The 21,949-nt window shown below is 39.4% G+C and overlaps 1 protein-coding gene across 5 annotated transcripts in view; it reads right to left on the bottom strand.

Annotated features, from left to right (window-relative positions):
- The window catches only part of LOC124368741, a 205,324-nt gene that overhangs the window by 50,800 nt on the left and 132,575 nt on the right, over positions 1–21,949 (bottom strand). For all 5 annotated transcript variants that reach the window (XM_046826074.1, XM_046826075.1, XM_046826073.1 and 2 more), the window contains one exon: positions 14,640–14,809. In XM_046826074.1, the coding sequence (XP_046682030.1) occupies positions 14,640–14,767 (128 nt within the window). In that variant the 5' untranslated portion in view covers positions 14,768–14,809. The remainder of the gene's footprint in view (positions 1–14,639; positions 14,810–21,949) is intronic.

Consider the following 21,949-nt stretch of genomic DNA (forward strand, 5'->3'; position numbering starts at 1 on the left):
GAAAAAAGCAAGAGGTCGTAAACAACATATCACTTACAGAGAGGACGCTTGGGTCCATAAGACACAGGCCCTTGCAATTGATGTAAACAATATAGGATTGACGGAAACTCAACAGTGTGAACAACTCCTCTTGTGATATAGTTCAGCCAGTATCTGATACAGTAGAAACATCTTCAGCCAACAGATATCACACTAAAACTGGTTGAGCTAGTAATTCGTATCCGCTTGCAATAAATATGTATGGAGAAGGCGAAGCTGAAACGTAATTAGTTGAAGTTGACATCTAAGTTATCAATATAGCGTCTTTATTCTGTCTTACTTGTTGGTTACTTTCATTTTTGAGCTATCCTTGAATAATAATATTGAATGTGTGTAGGTGTTTTTGTTTTGAAAAAGTCTACTGCATCTTTGGCTTTGTAGGTAAAAACGACATACGCATGTTGCTTCCAACATTACTTGCAAATATTCCATGATACTGAAACAGAAGTACAGAATATTTCTGCAAGAAGGGAAATATATTCAATGAAAAAATTATCACCAAATTGTTTAAAAGTTTACAGCCTGTGATGAAGAAGCTATTCCGATTGCTCGAGTTTCAGCCACTAGCGGCAAAGCTCCGCCCACTCCATACATCTTTGACAGGATGTGAGTTACTGGCTCGAACAGTTTTGGTTTAATATCTATTAGCTTTGGATGTCTTTCCAAACATCTGAAATATATCGATATTTTAATTGTGTTCGCAGTAAAGACCGGAGTACTTAAGACTATAGACATAACACCGGACGCGATAGTGCAAGAACTGAGAGTGGCATTACGAACCTATCTGTTAATCAAAATGGGGAAATTGCTATTACGAAAGTAAAGGAAACAAGATTTGAAACATAGATGACGAAAGTTAGAAAGGGGGAACTAGTGCAACATCGTCTTCTGTAGCATGACAAAAACAAGAATATACGACTTTAAGCAGCCGCCGGCATCACTTAACCAGAACGTGAGCATAGCGATTCAAAAATATTAATTTACCCAGCACGGAAAATGCCAATGGCGTAGTGTAGCGGGTACAACGGTTATCGCAAGATAACCGGATCACACAACGTCGAGCGTGGCTGCTGCTTGGATGAATGACTGCTGAGCGATCCTGTCCTTGCCAGCAGCCCGCCTGCCCGGCCGTTGGTGGTGGTTCGGAAGTCACCTTTAAACCGTTAATCCCAAAGTTAAGTTTTAGAGAGGGCTTCTTAACCCTAACTTCACCTGGTAAAATAAGGCAAATATAATTTATTTTCACAAATTGTGGAGGATTCGTAAATCTGTTAGGTACCGATGATGTTCCTAAGGGACATACTTTATATGGTGCAGATAAAAGAGAATGATTCCGTCCACTTTTTCGGTTTCGATTGCGTCCTTGAAATCCATACCGAGATAACGCCGTGCTCCAGAAGCAGACATCTGCAAGAAAAACGTATCTCTTCTCCGAATGTGTGAAGTATAATTATCTTGGTCTGCATGATGTTACCGGGATTAAAGACAAGCGTACCACTTAAACTGCCGAGAGAAGTCAGCGAGTGGGGGGGGGGGGAGGTTAGCTCCTTGGGATCGCGATACTCCGGTTACGGCACTGGACTGTGCCGAAGCTCCACAGTCAATACCGGCACCGATTTCCTCTTCCTGTTCCGTAATGAGCTATCAATATTTATACAGCGCCGCCAACTTTGCCTCGGAATCCGCCGAGTGCGAACCAATCACCGAATCTCTTCAATATTTATTGTTCTTACGCGATTCTCCTCAAGGTGGGCGATGCGACGTTACACACAGATTTGATGCGTTTCATCACCGAAACTCGGGCTCACAGGGATTAGGCGAAGTGAAAATACAGTTGTTAAAAACGTAACGCAACAAAATGGTCACTATAAATTAGGATAGTTCACATTTGCAAAACACACCAATGTCATAATAATAACGAGTGCAAAAATATACAGTAACGAAATAGTTACTACACATTAGGATGGTTCTCATTAGCGTAGCTCTTATTCGAGGATCTCATCATTGGACTGCCCCACTTTTGTAGGGATACAAATAGTTGAAAATATACCGCAACCAATGAGTTACAAAAAAAGTTCTTATTGGATGTATCGACAAGGTTTATTTAGATTACTATTATTAGAACGGTTGGGGTTTGCAAGCGCAGAGTTGTTAATGGATTTTTTGACTATTGTATCGCGGAAGTTGAATTCAAGCTCATGGTGGAATGCCCCTCCAGTGGTGTATATGTTATGCACCTTCCGGAGCATATATCTACCTCTATTGACTTTAAAAATGTGTTAGGTAATTTTTACCACTCACAGATATAAAATGTTCCCATTATTGCGTTTGACGAAATGCAGTTTCTTGTTTCTATACTGAGATTAAATGGAATTGTGTAATAAGTCCTTTACTATGGTTATGGTTGAAAAATGATATAAATTTCAGATTAGACCATAAAACAGCACGTAGTTGATTTATAACAATAGAATTTATAGTTTCATAACAATATTTATACAACGTACACAATAAGGAGCTTGATGCTAACAGTCTTAAGTCTGCTCTACGCGGTGAATAATTATTAAAACCACAACAAAACGAAAGAGGGCAGAAAACAAAAGGATCTATTTAAAGAAAACATTACTCCTAACAATATTAACTCAAAAGCGTCCTATTAAAACAAATACATTATACATACACGTAAGAACAAATTTTGAAATATTAATAAAGTTGTCTTGTCAAGTATGTTAGCAACATTATTAAGTGAACCTTGAAGCTAGAACACATCGTGGAAGTGTCGACCTGGAAAAGTCGATATTGCACAAAAAATGTTTGTAAGCGAGGAAATAGAAAAAACAAACAAAATAAACAGGTGTTGTAGGCTGATAAAAACTGGTCGGTTGATAGTGTTGACAGAGGCCGCAGTGCGGGACACCGCGCCCCGCCGCGCCGCGGTTCGATGGATCAGAAGCGTCGATCATCACGTATTTCCCATATTGATGCGCTTATCTACATCACCCAAAAATGCAGCCGTTATGAAAATGCCCTAACGATGTCGATACTGAACATTAGGTTTTTATTAAAAACACGCCGCGAGCTCATTTTATACATTGCAAGTTACTGTAATGATCGCGAATCCAAACAGTGGCATATGCAGTTTTTCTGCGCCCAGCGGGCGGCAATGTGTGCACTGAGTAGCGTCACCTGGGAGTCATTGTATCACATACTGAGTCTTGTATAATCCCGTCCGACACGTGGTTTGATGTGAATCTACGATGCTGATGCGCTAGATGTATCTCATATATTTCCGTAGATGACATAGACTGAGGGGGCACCCTACCTCACCGCTTCCATCGAAAACCAGTATAATCCCGTCCGACACGTGGTTTGATGTAAATCTACGATGCTGATGCGCTAGATGTATCTCATATATTTCCGTAGATGACATAGACTGAGGGGGCACCCTACCTCACCGCTTCCATCGAAAACCAGTATAATCCCGTCCGACACGTGGTTTGATGTGAATCTACGATGCTGATGCGCTAGATGTATCTCATATATTTCCGTAGATAACATAGATTGAGGGGGCACCCTACCTCACCGCTTGCATCGAAAACCAGTATAATCCCGTCCGACACGTGGTTTGATGTGAATCTACGATGCTGATGCGCTAGATGTATCTCATACATTTCCGTAGATGACATAGATTGAGGAGGCACCCTAACTCACCGCTTCCATCGAAAACCAGTATAATCCCGTCCGACACGTGGTTTGATGTGAATCTACGATGCTGATGCGCTGGATGTATCTCATATATTTCCGTAGATGACATAGATTGAGGGGGCACCCTACCTCACCGCTTCCATCTAAAACCAGTATAATCCCGTCCGACACGTGGTTTGATGTGAATCTACGATGCTGATGCGCTAGATGTATCTCATATATTTCCGTAGATGACATAGATTGAGGGGGCACCCTACCTCACCGCTTCCATCGAAAACCAGTAAAATCCCGTCCGACACGTGGTTTGATGTGAATCTACGATGCTGATGCGCTAGATGTATCTCATATATTTCCGTAGATGACATAGATTGGGGAGGCACCATACCTCACCGCTTCCATCGAAAACCACTATAATCCCGTCCGACACGTGGTTTGATGTGAATCTACGATGCTGATCCGCTAGATGTATCTCATATATTTCCGTAGATGACATAGATTGAGGAGGCACCCTACCTCACCGCTTCCATCGAAAACCAGTATAATCCCGTCCGACACGTGGTTTGATGTAAATCTACGATGCTGATGCGCTAGATGTATCTCATATATTTCCGTAGAAAACATAGATTGAGGGGGCACCCTACCTCACCGCTTCCATCGAAAACCAGTATAATCCCGTCCGACACGTGGTTTGATGTGAATCTACGATGCTGATGCGCTAGATGTATCTCATATATTTCCGTAGATGACATAGATTGGGGAGGCACCCTACCTCACCGCTTCCATCGAAAACCAGTATAATCCCGTCCGACACGTGGTTTGATGTGAATCTACGATGCTGATGCGCTAGATGTATCTCATATATTTCCGTAGATAGCATAGATTGAGGGGCACCCAACCTTACCGCTTCCATCTAAAACCAGCTGGGACAAGAAGCGTCCGTTGTTGAATATTTAATTAGCGTACTCCACGTATTCTAATCTATTGTATTTTTATAAGTTTTGGAATTATGAAAAGTGAAGGTTGGGGCTAAAGCAAGAGAGAAGTTCAAGAGTAGTTTTCAATTATATGTTTATAATGTACGGCGAATAGCAGTAGATGAAGTTCAAATATTTATAATGAGAATTTGAAAGAAAACATTACGAACATTTTCAGTTATGGCATTAAGTAAACTACCATTATTGGCAAATAGCTTGACATTTGTAGACAGTGGTGGATAATTCCTGGATACATACCATTCTCCATCATTTTACTACAAGATATTATCCAAACGAATAACAACTATTAAAAACCTAATTATATAAGACGCTGTGGGTACCTACACAGTGCAAAAACAATGAGGGACAACTACGGCCAAAGTCAGTGTTCCGCCAATTCATACCATTGAATATGTCGTAGTTTCAGAAACATTTGATTATTAGTTATGATAACTCATCTAAAAAAAACGAAATAACAAAACTATAACGGAAATTTAAATGTATTAACAAATGAAACACAACGATCCTATGAATAAGTTGCACTATGTTTAAAAATGAAAAATTCCACGAGTCAATCTACCGTCCGGAAAGTGTTGATCTACTGAATACTCAGATAGGTAGGTAAAAGGGCGGTTGTGCAGTCTAACTATGATTGAAGGTGGAAACCTCCAAGGGTAATTCTCCCCCCCGGAAAGTGCTGATGTGCTGAATACCCAGGTGGGTAGGTAAGAGGGCGGTTGTGCAGTCTAACTATGATTGAAGGTGGAAACCTCCAAGGGTAATTCTCCCGCCCGGAAAGTGCTGATGTGCTGAATACCCAGGTGGGTAGTTAAGAGGGTGGTTGTGCAGTCTAACTATGATTGAAGGTAGAAACCTCCAAGGGTAATTCTCCCGCCCGGAAAGTGCTGATGTGCTGAATACCCAGGTGGGTAGGTAAGAGGGCGGTTGTGCAGTCTAACTATGATTGAAGGTGGAAACCTCCAAGGGTAATTCTCCCGCCCGGAAAGTGCTGATGTGCTGAATACCCAGGTGGGTAGGTAAGAGAGCGGTTGTGCAGTCTAACTATGATTGAAGGTGGAAACCTCCAAGGGTAATTCTCCCGCCCGGAAAGTGCTGATGTTCTGAATACCCAGGTGGGTAGGTAATAGGGCGGTTGTGCAGTCTAACTATGATTGAAGGTAGAAACCTCCAAGGGTAATTCTCCCGCCCGGAAAGTGCTGATGTGCTGAATACCCAGGTGGGTAGGTAAGAGGGCGGTTGTGCTGTCTAACTACGATTGAAGGTGGAAACCTCCAAGGGTAATTCTCCCGCCCGGAAAGTGCTGATGTGCTGAATACCCAGGTGGGTAGGTAAGAGGGCGGTTGTGCAGTCTAACTATGATTGAAGGTGGAAACCTCCAAGGGTAATTCTCCCGCCCGGAAAGTGCTGATGTGCTGAATACCCAGGTGGGTAGGTAAGAGGGTGGTTGTGCCATCTAACTACGATTGAAGGTTGAAACCTCCAAGGATAATTCTCCCGCCCGGAAAGTGCTGATGTGCTGAATACCCAGGTGGGTAGGTAAGAGGGCGGTTGTGCTGTCTAACTACGATTGAAGGTGGAAACCTCCAAGGGTAATTCTCCCGCCCGGAAAGTGCTGATGTGCTGAATACCCAGGTGGGTAGGTAAGAGGGCGGTTGTGCAGTCTAACTATGATTGAAGGTGGAAACCTCCAAGGGTAATTCTCCCGCCCGGAAAGTGCTGATGTGCTGAATACCCAGGTGGGTAGGTAAGAGGGTGGTTGTGCCATCTAACTACGATTGAAGGTTGAAACCTCCAAGGATAATTCTCCCGCCCGGAAAGTGCTGATGTGCTGAATACCTACGTGGGTAGGTAAGTGGGCGGTGGTGCAGCTTAACTAGGTTTGAAGATGAAAACCTCTATGGGTGATTTTCATGTCCAAAAGGTACTAATGTGCTGAATACTCAGGCCGGTACGTAAGGGGAAGGTTGTACAGTCTGTATTTGAAGGTGGAAACCTCCAATGGTAATTCTTCCGTCCGGAAAGTACAGATCTGCTGACTACTCAGGTGGGTAGGTAAGAGGGCGGTTGTGCAGTCTGCATTTGAAGGTGGAAACCTCCAATGGTAATTCTCCCGTCCGGAAAGTACAGATCCGCTGAATACCCAGGAGGGTAGGTAACAGGGCAGTTGTACATTCTAGCTAGGATATTTAATAGAGACGACTGATTAGCTACTCTTTGATCGCACAGTTTTCTAAATACAGAAAGCTCAAACTCCAAAATGGTGTATTTTTGAGAAAAATAAAAACTAAACGTTCTAGTTTTTATCTTTATATCACATCCTAGAAGTTAGTAGCACGGATCCATATATCGGGTGTGCCAAAAGATCCCTATTCTTTGTCTTTTGACCGGGTCAGAATTTTCATGCCTAATTTGGAAATATGTAATGACACCTTGAGGACGTTTTTGATGGATGCCCCACTTGCAAAAATGGGAGGTGAGGGCCAACTCAGAAAATTATTAATGGGATATCCCATCGAGTGGCGCCTCAACTTAAATGGCACAGATGTCACAGATGTTACAGCATAAAGAAAATTAAATTCTGATCACTCTCTCCTGATATGAGTAACGATTGGATGTCGTCGACGTAGAGACCTATAATTCCTTTACCGGGTTTCTTCTTTGATAAAGAACTGAAAGTTTCCAACAATAGGATAACAGCTTTGAAAGTATATGGATTTTCACAAAAGGTGCAGTGTTGTAAATTAAACGAATACTGTTAGCGTGCTCGTAAAAGAGACCCCAAACCCGTGTGGCTTCATACAACGGAAAGAAGGGTTAAATATAGAGAGCGACGAAAGGTAAAGTATCGAGTCATTGTTAACAACGCAAATATCGATGAGCACCTCGTATCGTTTAGCTTGGCAAACAAATCGCCTGCCTTGCCGGACGCGACACGCCGGTCATTACGCGAATATCACTAAACTACCGAAGGATTTTTATCAAGAAGTTATCTTGCCTACGCAAACACTTTTCCGTGTAAATTAGAAACGAGTGGGGGAAACTAATTTATTTCGCGTCCCTATAATAATGTATCTGGGGCGGTATCGGAGTCTATATCTGTCGGACGCCGCGGCTCGGCGCCGGCCTCCACCAGTGATTATTTTTCCCGCCCACACGCAGAAGAGGGAAAAATCGCCAATAAAGGTTAATAATTTTTAACGCGGCGGAATGACACAGTGGACCACCGCGCAAGATAAGGCATGTATGTGGAGGTCATTTTCATTAAAGGGACGAGGGAAGGGGATCACATATATTGTCACACGCGATTTTTTTCTCGTCATAGGAAAAATTGTGTTTGTTTAAGCGGGTGAGTGAAGGGTTGATATAGATTGTGGTACTACGTGTCTCGCCCGCTTGTGCACCCCCCCTCCCCCGCACCCCCGCTTTGCCACGGTTCTAGGTGTCGAGTCGTCCATTTACTTTTCATCTAATACTTCTCGTCAATTTCCTACATGCTTCAATGCGTCACGGCTTCTTTAACTAATGCATAACTGACTTGAAATGTAACGTCGAAAACGAAATTTAACTTTGCCATTCCTTCGTAAGCAGCATAGTATATAAATGTTGTTTAAAGTTTAGGAATTGGGCAACAATTTGCCAACTATAAATCTATTTTGAATTCTGCCCACTCGAACACAATTGTAATCCTGGTGACATTGTAATGGACATTTTCGCTAACGTGAGACGATACATCATAAAACCATTAACATTTTTATCGTTCTGGACTTCTCCTTTCTTTAAGAGTTTGATCATTAAAATTATCACATGAAAGTAAAAGAGTGTTTTTACTTAAATTAAACAAATGCACAGTTATTCGTAACCGGCTGAAGAGTACGAGCTATATAGGAATTCTTTCCTGACAGAACTCTAGAATGGAGGGTTTTGACCTTGAAACTCCAGTTCTGAACCTGGTGGCAGTAATGGTTTGATATATACACTCGAGTCTTGTTTCAGCTATACAACTACACAATTTAAACTAATATAAGACGCTCAGCTTTTTAATAAAATTGGCGAGTTATTCCAAATGGAGGAAGCATTTATAAAGTAAACAATATTCTTCATGTAGCGCAAAAGAAAAGCCCTAAAAGTTTAGCTTGTATACTTAAACAACATTGTATAGCTAGGATTTCGAATTAAAACCTCTTTGGACTTCGTAATTTGCATCGTCAGCAGAATAGTGTTATGTTGAGACTTGAGTAGGAAAGGTAATATTTTTAGCGTCGGAAAATGAAAGTGTGGGATAATAGAAGCAGGCAATCCCGAACAAAAATCTCATCTCAATTATGCGAAGGTAGACGCGTTGAGCGAAGGCAAATGACAGAGGCAGCGCATAATATACATAGGTTTTAGATTAATTTACATGATAGGGCGATCCAATAAAACACATTTAGTGGTACCCCCCCCCCTCTCCCGCCCACGATGTGATGCTGAAGAAACATCATCCCCTTTGACTTTCAGTCTTACAGGCACCACCTGGATTTTATGGCTTTTGTTTCACCGATTAACTTTACACTAATGGCTTTCTTGCCGTATCACTCTGCGTTCCTGTAGTAACTTTCGATCACCACGCTAATTATATTACTATACATTGTAAACAAATCTCTCAGAAGTGGTGTTGGTTTACACTGAATCGCTGTGTTGACGATCATCACACTGATTATATTACTATACATTGTAAACAAAGCTCTCGATTGTGGCGTTGGTTTACACTGAATCGCTGTGTTGATGATCATCACATTGATTATACTACTATACATTGTAAACAAAGCTCTTGAGTGTGGCGTTGGTTTACACTGAATCGCTGTGTTGACGATCATCACACTGATTATATTACTATACATTGTAAACAAAGCTCTCGATTGTGGCGTTGGTTTACACTGAATCGCTGTGTTGACGATCATCACACTGATTATATTACTATACATTGTAAACAAAGCTCTCGATTGTGGCGCGTTGGTTTACACTGAATCGCTGTGTTGATGATCATCACATTGATTATATTACTATACATTGTAAACAAAGCTCTCGATTGTGGCGTTGGTTTTACACTGAATCGCTGTGTTGACGATCATCACACTGATTATATTACTATACATTGTAAATAAATCTCTCAGAAGTGGTGTTGGTTTACACTGAAATCGCTGTGGTGACGATCATCACACACTGATTATATTACTATACATTGTAAACAAAGCTCTCGATTGTGGCGTTGGTTTTACACTGAATCGCTGTGTTGATGATCATTCACATTGATTATATTACTATACATTGTAAACAAAGCTCTCGATTGTGGGCGTTGGTTTACACTGAATCGCTGTGTTGACGATCATCACACTGATTATATTACTATACATTGTAAATAAATCTCTCAGAAGTGGTGTTGGTTTACACTGAATCGCTGTGTTGACGATCATCACACTGATTATATTACTATACATTGTAAACAAAGCTCTCGATTTGTGGCGTTGGTTTACACTGAATCGCTGTGTTGATGATCATCACATTGATTATATTACTATACATTGTAAACAAAGCTCTTGAGTGTGTGGCGTTGGTTTACACTGAATCGCTGTGTTGACGATCATCACACTGATTATATTACTATACATTGTAAACAAAGCTCTCGATTGTGGCGTTGGTTTACACTGAATCGCTGTGTTGACGATCATCACACTGATTATATTACTATACATTGTAAACAAAGCTCTCGATTGTGGCGTTGGTTTACACTGAATCGCTGTGTTGATGATCATCACATTGATTATATTACTATACATTGTAAACAAAGCTCTCGATTGTGGCGTTGGTTTACACTGAATCGCTGTGTTGACGATCATCACACTGATTATATTACTATACATTGTAAACAAAAGCTCTCGATTGTGGCGTTGGTTTACACTGAATCGCTGTGTTGATGATCATCACATTGATTATATTACTATACATTGTAAACAAAGCTCTTGAGTGTGGCGTTGGTTTACACTGAATCGCTGTGTTGACGATCATCACACTGATTATATTACTATACATTGTAAACAAAGCTCTCGATTGTGGCGTTGGTTTACACTGAATCGCTGTGTTGACGATCATCACACTGATTATATTACTATACATTGTAAACAAAGCTCTCGATTGTGGCGTTGGTTTACACTGAATCGCTGTGTTGATGATCATCACATTGATTATATTACTATACATTGTAAACAAAGCTCTCGATTGTGGCGTTGGTTTACACTGAATCGCTGTGTTGACGATCATCACACTGATTATATTACTATACATTGTAAATAAATCTCTCAGAAGTGGTGTTGGTTTACACTGAATCGCTGTGTTGACGATCATCACACTGATTATATTTACTATACATTGTAAACAAAGCTCTCGATTGTGGCGTTGGTTTACACTGAATCGCTGTGTTGATGATCATCACATTGATTATATTACTATACATTGTAAACAAAGCTCTCGATTGTGGCGTTGGTTTACACTGAATCGCTGTGTTGACGATCATCACACTGATTATATTACTATACATTGTAAATAAATCTCTCAGAAGTGGTGTTGGTTTACACTGAATCGCTGTGTTGACGATCATCACACTGATTATATTACTATACATTGTAAACAAAGCTCTCGATTGTGGCGTTGGTTTACACTGAATCGCTGTGTTGATGATCATCACATTGATTATATTACTATACATTGTAAACAAAGCTCTTGAGTGTGGCGTTGGTTTACACTGAATCGCTGTGTTGACGATCATCACACTGATTATATTACTTATACATTGTAAATAAATCTCTCAGAAGTGGTGTTGGTTTACACTGAATCGCTGTGTTGACGATCATCACACTGATTTATATTACTATACATTGTAAACAAAGCTCTCGATTGTGGCGTTGGTTTTACACTGAATCGCTGTGTTGATGTTCATCACATTGATTATATTACTATACATTGTAAACAAAGCTCTCGATTGTGGCGTTGGTTTACACTGAATCGCTGTGTTGATGATCATCACATTGATTATATTACTATACATTGTAAACAAAGCTCTTGTGTGTGGGCGTTGGTTTACACTGAAATCGCTGTGTTGATGATCATCACATTGATTATATTACTATACATTGTAAACAGATCACTCGACTATCGCGTTGGTTTACACTGAAGCGCTGTGTTGACGATCATCACACTGATTGTATTACTATACACTGTAAACAAAGCTCTCGATTATGGCGTTGGTTTACACTGAATCGCTGTGTTGACGATCATCACACTGAGTATATTACTATACATTGTAAACAAAGCTCTCGATTGTGGCGTTGGTTTACACCTAATTGCTGTGTTGACAATCATCGTGTAAAATCACCCACCTGTATTATCACATAAATTCAACAACGAGTTCTCAAGTATCATACAAATTTAAACAGAATCGCTGTGTTCGATCGGCATTTTAGTTAAATTTATTATTACGCAATTCACTAACCATCCCGCGAACATAGCATCGAATTAAAATGAATTGCTGTGTTGAAGGTATACTGATTTCTTGATTGCAGTTAGAGCGCGAGCAATCAAACTAAATATAAAGATATTGATCATAACACTATTTTCCTTATGCGCAACAGCGTATCGATAAGTAAATGATGTGTTCTTACTCATCACCTGTCATTCGTTTAACTTTTCAATACTCTAAACTGTTGAGATTACTATTGCTCCTAGTTTACTTCATTTTATAAAATGAAATAGTAGACGGACTCATGAATTTATTTACAGCCACGTATGCGACAAGCCGTCATATGTTCCTTCGGTACTTGTAAACACTCATGATCGGCTGGGACTAGCTTGAATACTTTATTTGTTGTATAAAGTGTACAAATGTATTTTGTAAATACTGTGACAAAGGCTACTCGTTTTATAGACCGAACATAATCGTTGTATGGATTCATTAATGTCGTGTTATATTTCCGTCTCTTCTTTACACTTCTAAAAACTGTAGTACTATAAAACTATATAACAAGTTATTACATTAATAGAGTATGTAGTATAATATATACCGGTTTAGAATGACCTACATCTTATAATAAAAATTAAGACTAAAACTATCTATTTTTAGATTTGCATTTGCAGTTGGCTGAAAATCGTACCGACTTTGAATACATCTACTTTCTACCCGGTGATCATTTGGGATTATACCACCAGGTTTTTTTATAACCAGGCGGATACTCATCTCTCCACTTATGACAATACTTCTGCTAATGACAATAAACTCGGGAATTAAAATGTCCTTGGATTAAATATAGTCATGAAAAGGAAGAAATGTTTCAGTTCCAACAAGTGGTTTTATCAAACTTAACAACTTTCCTTAAGGGTTTCTTATCTCAGAAGATTTTAGCGGTCTTGATATCGGATGACCACGAAGTTTATTCTGGCCTGAGAAGAATTATCAAAGTAGGACTGGATAACAGAAAAAGTAACTTTTGTAGAAATTTACAAAGGATCTTGAAGGATAAATCCTCCAACTCTTGGAAAATGCTACCATAATCAGAGCTTTTAATATTGATGATGGAGTTAACACTCCTAACAGTTTTAATGCAATTCACTTCTGTCTAGCTATAAGAATTTTGATAGAGGATAAACTGCTCGAAGAACCTGATATTGTGGTCACATTAGTTAATTAAATATTAACATTCCTGTCGTGAAGAAAGTAAAAGCCCACATATATCACATCGTCACTGGTTTACGCAAAGTTTGGTGACGTGGCAATTTCCTTCCATCTGTAAGACTGCAGTTGTTCCTTCAATTCCATAAAAGAATACCCTGATTCCCTATAATTTCAGACCGATTTCTGATGTAAATGTCGAATCGTAGATTTTCGAAAAATTGTAGTACGCAATTTTTTTTATATTGCAATCTGTCCTGTTATCTCCCTCCACACCAGTTTCATAAGAGATTGTCTACATACAACTACTTATTTGTTTACAAAAGTCCTTTATAATTTCTTTTTGAAGAAGCGTCCGGCCTATCGTTCAGAAATGATATGTTAAACACTCGCCGGTGTTGAAAACCATTTATTTTTGCTATCAGTAACTTATTAGCTGTAGAGGGGAAACTTCATAATGAAACTGAATTTTTGCGAGTAACTTTGTACAGCCAAAGTGTATTGCATATTTTGTCTATTACCTGCGACTTGTTATGCTTATTTCGTCAGAATTCATTACAAGACTATATAGGAAAAACACTTTTAATATTTTAAGGAGTTCGTGAACATACAAGGTAGGCAAAACATCAGGAGACAGAACACTGCTATCTCATTGGCTGATAAACATCAGCCAATCACTACGAACCTCCATTCCCTTATCTTATCTGCGGATTTGTATTACGGGTGTTGTCGATTTTAGTTTAAGATTTGTGGACTGGAGATAGATCTACACAGTACTGCATAGTAAATTCTCAAGGTTTTAATCGTGTTAGCAATTCTTTGAGGTGGTGTGACTGGAAACAGACGATTAAGTTAAACAACTGAAGTATATTCATTAAAAGTAGTTATTTTCGGCATTTGAGAAAACAAGTAAAACTTCAAACTTAGTAGCTCCAACAGAAGATAATTTGACCTGTTGGGAAATAAACCTTTAGAGACGAAATAATACTGTGTGGAATGCAATCTTGGCGTACGTTAAGAATACTTCAACAGATTGGGAAACAATCCAACCTTGTTATGAAGTAACAATTAATTTAACTGTAAACATATTTAAATGTGCACAAATACCCCGTGGATACAGATAACGAATCAAGTACGACAATATCTGGTCAGTGTTTTGGATACGAAAGAAATTGGTCGACACTAAGGAGGACATATTCTCTGACCTGGTCTTGGTCATGTTGGTGGCTGTGGGAGGCAGCATGCAGCAGAGGTAGACGTGGGGTAGATCCATGACGAAGAGGCACTGGTCGGTCCGGATGACAGCCTTGGTTGTGTTTTCATTGACCCGCATGAGGTCGGCATCTCCGTAGATGGTAACAGTGGGACTGTAGATCTGCAGAGAAAATATCACTTCATTAGAGTCACGATAATTACCGTCAGGTAATCTTACTAGTAACATGAACTAGTAACAATTACTAGTAACATTAACACCAATGAGTTTCACTAATTTCAATTTGATCGAGGTTTGTGTTTCAACGTTTTAGAGACACTTAAAAGAGTTACCTATGTTGTAGATAAGGATTAACCCATTTTATGACTTACTCTTAAGACTAACGTTTCACTATTCACAAGGAACTCACTAGAAATTCGATGGAAGATTAATTTTCTAACGCTCTATTATAATTAGAGGATGAATATACTAAAGTGACAGAAGGAGGCATAGAAATATCATTCTAGGTTCTCAATGAAATTCTGCACGTGTTTCATATACCCAAAAAATTAACAATGGGTACAATGAAACTATGTTCTTACGCCAGCTTTATAGTTATTTAGATTAAACAATATTTAGTCTGTTTGTTCTATTTCGACTGTTCAGAGATATGTTGCTTAGCGCTGTAAAGCTTGTCTCAGTTTTCTTGGATGTATGGAGGTACCCGGTGAGCTTCAAAGGTGGAGGTGGAGGTGGTGGTGGATTCATGAGCTTGGAATCTAAAAATGGCCCCCTACACTACAACTGCCAGGCAGCTTTTGACAACCCGGCCTTCGATTTGAGTTGCATAGTGCTGATAAAAACTTGCTCCAGCAGGACAGAACTTTGACCGGAATGGCGTTATATACGGATGACTGGATGTAAAATAACTCTTACATTGCTGGCGAAGAAGTGTTTTAAACACCGTATGTTGTTAGTCTATGTGCCCATGGACCCATCAAAATATGTGTCACCTTATTAAAAACCCTAAGTCGTAGTTCTTCTAATACGCATCCAACGGTAACTACAAAGTCCAAATTAGGGCTCATGATGATCAGGTTTCTAATCCTGCACATATTAACATTTAAGTTTCAATATCTTAAATGACAAAAATTCACCAGGATGTTTTGCTAATCAAACACATGTATTTATACTCCAATAAATGACACTGTAACATTTAACAACAAACCAATTAAATAAGTGGCAAGTTACTCCCCATTGAGGCGCATGTTTTGTGCACACAAAGCTACAAATAGAATAAATAAGGGTAAGTATGTGTAAGTGCGTGTGTGTGGAGTAAATAATGCACACTTTTCATAACTTCGAAATTGCTAGTTTGTTAGTTTTTGGTTTAATAAAACCAAATTCTAAGTTCATTAAGACTGGCTTTGAAAACGATCAAGGCGATAATCCTCTATCATTCTGAAGCGTTGATGAGTCTTCGGATCGGAGGACGGGTTGTAAGAAAGCAAAAAAAATATGAGAATATTATGTGAATCTAAAATGAGTTTAGATTATCTTTTACACGCGGTCGTGGCTAAAAGAGAAACCTAGAAAGTATTGTACTTTCAAAGAGAATCTGTAAAGGACGCTTATTACTGAAAAACATTCTGGAGCCAGTTGGGCTAGTCACCCAGGTACACACCACATAAACTAAGAAATAGAATTTTGATAAATGTCATCAAAGTATATCGTGTTGATTTTAAGGAATGCGTCACAAAAGTAAATTATCATTCACTTATGGCCAATTATGTTAGACTCTTAATACATTGAGTAAATCCATAAAGGGAACAAGTATAAAAATAATCACTACAAAATAAACGTTATAGAAAAATGAATTTTTTAAATTACAGATTTTGCTGATTGAACAATCAAGGGATGCGCTCTTCTTCCACTCTATTTTGAATATGAAGTTGATGATATATCTAACTTGGAGATTCAATTAGTTCTCGTGAACCTGAAAGTGAAGAAGTGGATTGACAATGTCCACGGTCTACCATGAAGCCAAGAATAAGTTCGGTTTGGTGCCAAGAAGGTTTATTATCAAATGAGATTGCGACACTTTCAAGGTAACTCCTAATTAAACAGCCTGATCGTTTAAAATCGTCTAAATAGAAGATATGATTAAAACCATGAAGGCGCCGAACACTACATATCAGTTGCCTTATGACAAACATGATGGTATCAAACAGTGGTGAGAGAACACGCAGCTCATTCAATAAATATACGACCTGAGCTTAGAATGGAACTTTCACCACGGTGAACGGGATGAATTTTCATAGGTAATTAAAATAGCGGGGCGAAGGAGGTCGGCCGAGGGGGAGTAAAGCCTTGGGTGCCTTGTCAGGGATTACGTTTCGCAGATCCTACACATATAAGATTGGTGAAATTATTAGACTTGGGAAAGTTGTCTCCGAGTGGAAACTACTGTATCTGGAAACACAGCGCAGATAAGTCTCTAAGCTGGCGAACTTAGCTGGCTGCTAATCAACACCACCCCAATAACGGAAAACACGTCTTTACGTTACAGACAGATCAGCATGTTTTTGGAAAATGTTAGCCGATGAGGTTTTTCCACGGTTACCTCGCACTGGCTAGACATCCATGTGTTTTCCAGGGCATGCGGATACACGTAACACCTAGTATGTCGTCCTTCCTGGCTAGACATCCGTTTTCCCGGGCATGCGGATACACGTAACGCCTAGTATGTCGTCCTTCCTGGCTAGACATCCGTTTTCCAGGGCATGCGGATACACGTAACACCTAGTATGTCGTCCTTGCTGGCTAGACATCCGTTTTCCAGGGCATGAGGATACACGTGAACACCTAGTATGTCGTCCTTTCTGGCTAGACATCCGTTTTCCCGGGCATGAGGATACACGTGAGTTCTAGTATGTCGTCCTTGCTGGCTAGACATCCGTTTTCCCGGGCATGAGGATACACGTGAAGTCTAGTATGTCCTTGCTGGCTAGACATCCGTTTTCTCGGGCATAAGGATACACGTGAAGTCTAGTATGTCCTTGCTGGCTAGACATCCGTTTTCTCGGGCATAAGGATACACGTGAAGTCTAGTATGTCCTTGCTGGCTAGACATACGTTTTCCCGGGCATGAGGATACACGTGAAGTCTAGTATGTCCTTGCTGGCCAAAAGCATTCATCCTTCAGGCGATTATAGCTAGGTTTATACGTTGAAAACGCGTACTGGCTTATTATGGTATCATTTCAATATCCGGAGGAGGTCTTGTCCCAGTGAGTCCGGATTATTGACGCTAAACTGTGCTTGAATAATTATAGATTGTTGTGATATAGTTCCTAATAGTAAAATAACATATCTGCAGTAATAAAAAAAATAGCTGAAACTTTTATTTTAAATGTTCTAGTATGATAATTAGTACTTGCGCTGACGTTAGACAAAACAGCAAAGAGTGGAATCTTAACGATTGTAGAATATTTCCGTTGTTCTTTGTGCTATCTTACCGTACTCAATGCCAGCCTGGCAACGGAATACGTTATATAGTATTTAATATTATATGAACACATGTTTATAGTAAACTATATTTATCATCACCTATAAATTTAAGTTCGGAATAACGAGTTGTAGCAAGGGATAAGACCACTGCTTCCGGATTGCGAGAGGTTTCAATGATTAGAACTTATTAATTTATTTAGGGATGTAAACGAAAGGGGTAGGGAGGAAAATAATTAAACAGTGGCACAGCATGTAAGAAATATAAACTGCACGTTTTTCCAGAGGACAAAAACCGCATTAAGGCTTAAACTGGGCTTTCGCTTTGTATCAAGTAGGGGCGAGGTAAATTGGTAATATCTGCCCGTAATCCCGCGCCCGACCGCCTGAAGGGGTATCGCTTAATTTAAATGAATTTTCTTTGGTCTGATATAAATTATTAGTCGGGAGGGCAAGTCCGCAGCGCCGGCTCGCCACCGCCAATCTGAGCTTTGTTTAAAAATCCGTTCGTAGTCTGCGACTTGCCGCTCTCTAGTGACCTCCGCGCGAAAATGGCGTTTCCGTGTTTTAATTAGAGTTAAATACCCTTGACTGTAATGTTTAATGTTATTCGGCACGTTTAGAACTCTTTCTTGTGTAGGCCTCCAGTGACTTGTGACCCGCTTTGTTTGGCCTAGCGGACTAAGCCTTCTCGGGCTTAACACATCGCACAATTAAAACCCGAAGTAAGAATAATTATAGTCGGCTTTTGTGCGAACACAATACGCTCGACAGTTCTCCGCCCGTACCTGGGCGATTCGAGCGGTGCAAAGGTGGCCATTCGAAATCAGTTAAGATGCAATCTGGCTTTGGTCGAACAATTGTTCTCAATGTATAAAAAAACTTTCTCTAGTCATATTCCGTTATGAAGCCTTTTCTGAAGACGTTTCTTGATCACTCTAATTGGATTTTTAGATGTTAAAAGCTTATAATCAGACCGTAAAAACTGTGGAAGACAGGAACATGCGTTTTTGAAATACGTTTAAGAAAGTTGAAACTGGATGAAATTTTAAAAATTACTTAAATAATCTTTGTTAAAAAACAAACAACGAACAAAAATTATTTTTATATGTTTTATCTTTACATACAAAATCGTCAACAAGACACATCACTCAGATAAGCTATAACTCAGATAATTACTGTAAAAAAAATTTATTACTCAACCGCAGTTTTTATTTCGGCCTCATTCCAAAAGTGTCAAAATTCTCCGAAGTACTTTAAAACTTATCTGTAGTGTCCAAAACATACTTGTTCTATTTCTTATATTTGAAGAGAAAGTAATCCTAAAGGTGTATGGTTTGGAAATATAAACATATCACATTCAAAAACCGATTACGCAACGTTTATTCGTGTACAACTAAGTAATCGTGGACAATCTGTGTAGTGGTGGCGCTGGTGCGAGCCGTGCATTGTACACTTGTGCCGGTCTTCTGCAGAGTCAGTGCCCCTGGAGACCACGAGGGTACGCTGCACATTGGTCTCATGCCGATACCGGACCGTCACTGGCAAACCGGTTGTATTAACGAGATTTTGATTTTTGTATTTAAGTAAAGACCGATCACCTTTTTAGGCCTTATTCTTCCCGTCCACGTGGGCCACGAGGATCTTATCAAACAGAATACGAGGGAGAGTCGATACAGTAAAGGGTCGATGTTACAGCTAAAAGTCACAGACAGGATTTGAACCTGCACTATCTCCAACTCAGGATTCTAAGTCCGACGCCTTAGAGCGCTCGGCCATCGGCTCTCCCCAGCGGTAATTGGAGATATTTCCATGCAGAACGTCACACAATTACTGTAATACTAGGCGAGCTACTGGCGTACCCCCAATGTAGGCGAGTCACGGGACAATAACCCGCTACTAATCTAAATACGTTTGCCGGGCTGCGTGCCCGGTAATGCCGGTCACAATAAAACTGCTGGGTAATGGGCGAGTCCGGCGAAGAAATCGGTAAAACGATAAAGGTAGAGAGTAATCTTAGAGACATGAGTTATAGTTGCTTATAAATAAAAATGGAAATTGCGCAGTTATTGGAGGAAGTATTATCGAGCGTTCCTCGCTGCCTCGCGACGTATTTATTTCCCTGTTCCTTTTTCCTTTATTGTTTAATAGCGTTATAGGGCTGTTGCCCCTTATCTGCGATTGCCTTTCACTTCGGGATAAATTATTCTAACGACTCGGCGCAATGCTTAAGCTTTTATTAATTCTTTACTCGGTTACGCCGCACCGTCCCGTACCTATGTAACGGCTCCCATAAAAAATGCCATTTATTTTGCGCTTATCCACTACTTAATTGGCCAAAGGGAAATGGACGGCATAATTACTTAGACTTTGCCCGGAATGGAGTTCTTTCACGATTTAACCGTATTTTTGTTTAACATTTTCTGCACGGGAACGTTTCGTTGTATCTTAGGTATTTCAATCTGGTAACACGTAGGCTATCGTAATTACATCTCTGTTTGTTTACAAAACGCAACGACCTGAAATAAAACTGGCTTAAATAAAATATCGCCACATTTGCCTTCCTATATTTTTATCATCGATACGTGTTAGCTATTGGCGAGTTAGCAGTTGTATAATCCAACAGTCGCTCGTGAGATAGATACTACTGACATTGTGTAACAGTCACTATATGACGTAAAATCGGGTGCATTTGGTTAGCCCACACTAAAAACTTTCAGCCATATATAGACAACCACAACACTGTAAACGTTAACAATAAATGTTTATGAGTAAGTATGATTTCTCTCGTTTTTCAAGAATGGAGATCGGCTAACGTTCCTATCTTATGGCCATTCCATCCAAAATTAAATAAAAATATTTTAAACATTAATCTCATAAAATGATAAGTAAAAAAAAATACATTTCTGTGTCGAGTTAGCAACGTTATCAGCATAAAAGTGTTCTTATGTGTTTTAATGTCTTCAAAGCATCATGCTGTGCGATGAGTATGAGTTTGTAACACCCGTAACACAAATAAGATGTAACAGTTTATGCTGTGAAATACCCAAATTTGACTATGCCATTTAGGCAAACTTTATACTAGCATAAATCTTCATTTCATCACATTGAAGTATTATTTAAAAAAGTAAAATTGTCTGTACATGTATCTAGTTTAAAATAAATGGCCACAACACAAAAGGTGTCTTAAGCTTCTACATCTTTTAGTTTCAAACAAGTTTTAAAAAGGGATCTACAATGATTATAATATATGAAGATTAGTATCTAGAATAATAGAAATTACCATTATACGCCTCGGTTTGCGAACACCAATTAATCTATGTTATTTTTTTGTAATAAATGAGAATAGGTTACGAATAGTAAAATTATGATTGCTTAATTATTAGGCATTTCAAATAGCTTTGGACATGAAATATAAGTCCATTTCTTGTAACACCCAGTTTTCATTTACTTTCTATTGTTAATAAAATATAAGTTTAAATTTCACTTAACAGCGAGGAAATATAAATTGGAAAGTATCATGGTGTATCATAAATTCAAATTCTAAATTTTTTACAATTCATTAAAGCTCTTTAAGTTGAACAAGTGTAACAGCCATAATAATAGAATGCCCCTTATCTCATCTGCTAATGCTTTCGGCCATCAGTGCGGAATGCGGGTCGCACTGATGGCGACGAGGGCATCCCTCTAGGTCACGTAACAGAATACAATTCTAGAGGCTCTGTGACAGTAATCAAATATTATAATGTACACAAACCTATAGAAAGGTTTGATGTGGTTTGGTGTGGAACAAAAGACACAAACATCGAGATTAGGT

The sequence above is a fragment of the Homalodisca vitripennis genome, chromosome X (genome assembly GCF_021130785.1).
Source record: "Homalodisca vitripennis isolate AUS2020 chromosome X, UT_GWSS_2.1, whole genome shotgun sequence".
NCBI classification, from domain to species: domain Eukaryota; kingdom Metazoa; phylum Arthropoda; class Insecta; order Hemiptera; family Cicadellidae; genus Homalodisca; species Homalodisca vitripennis.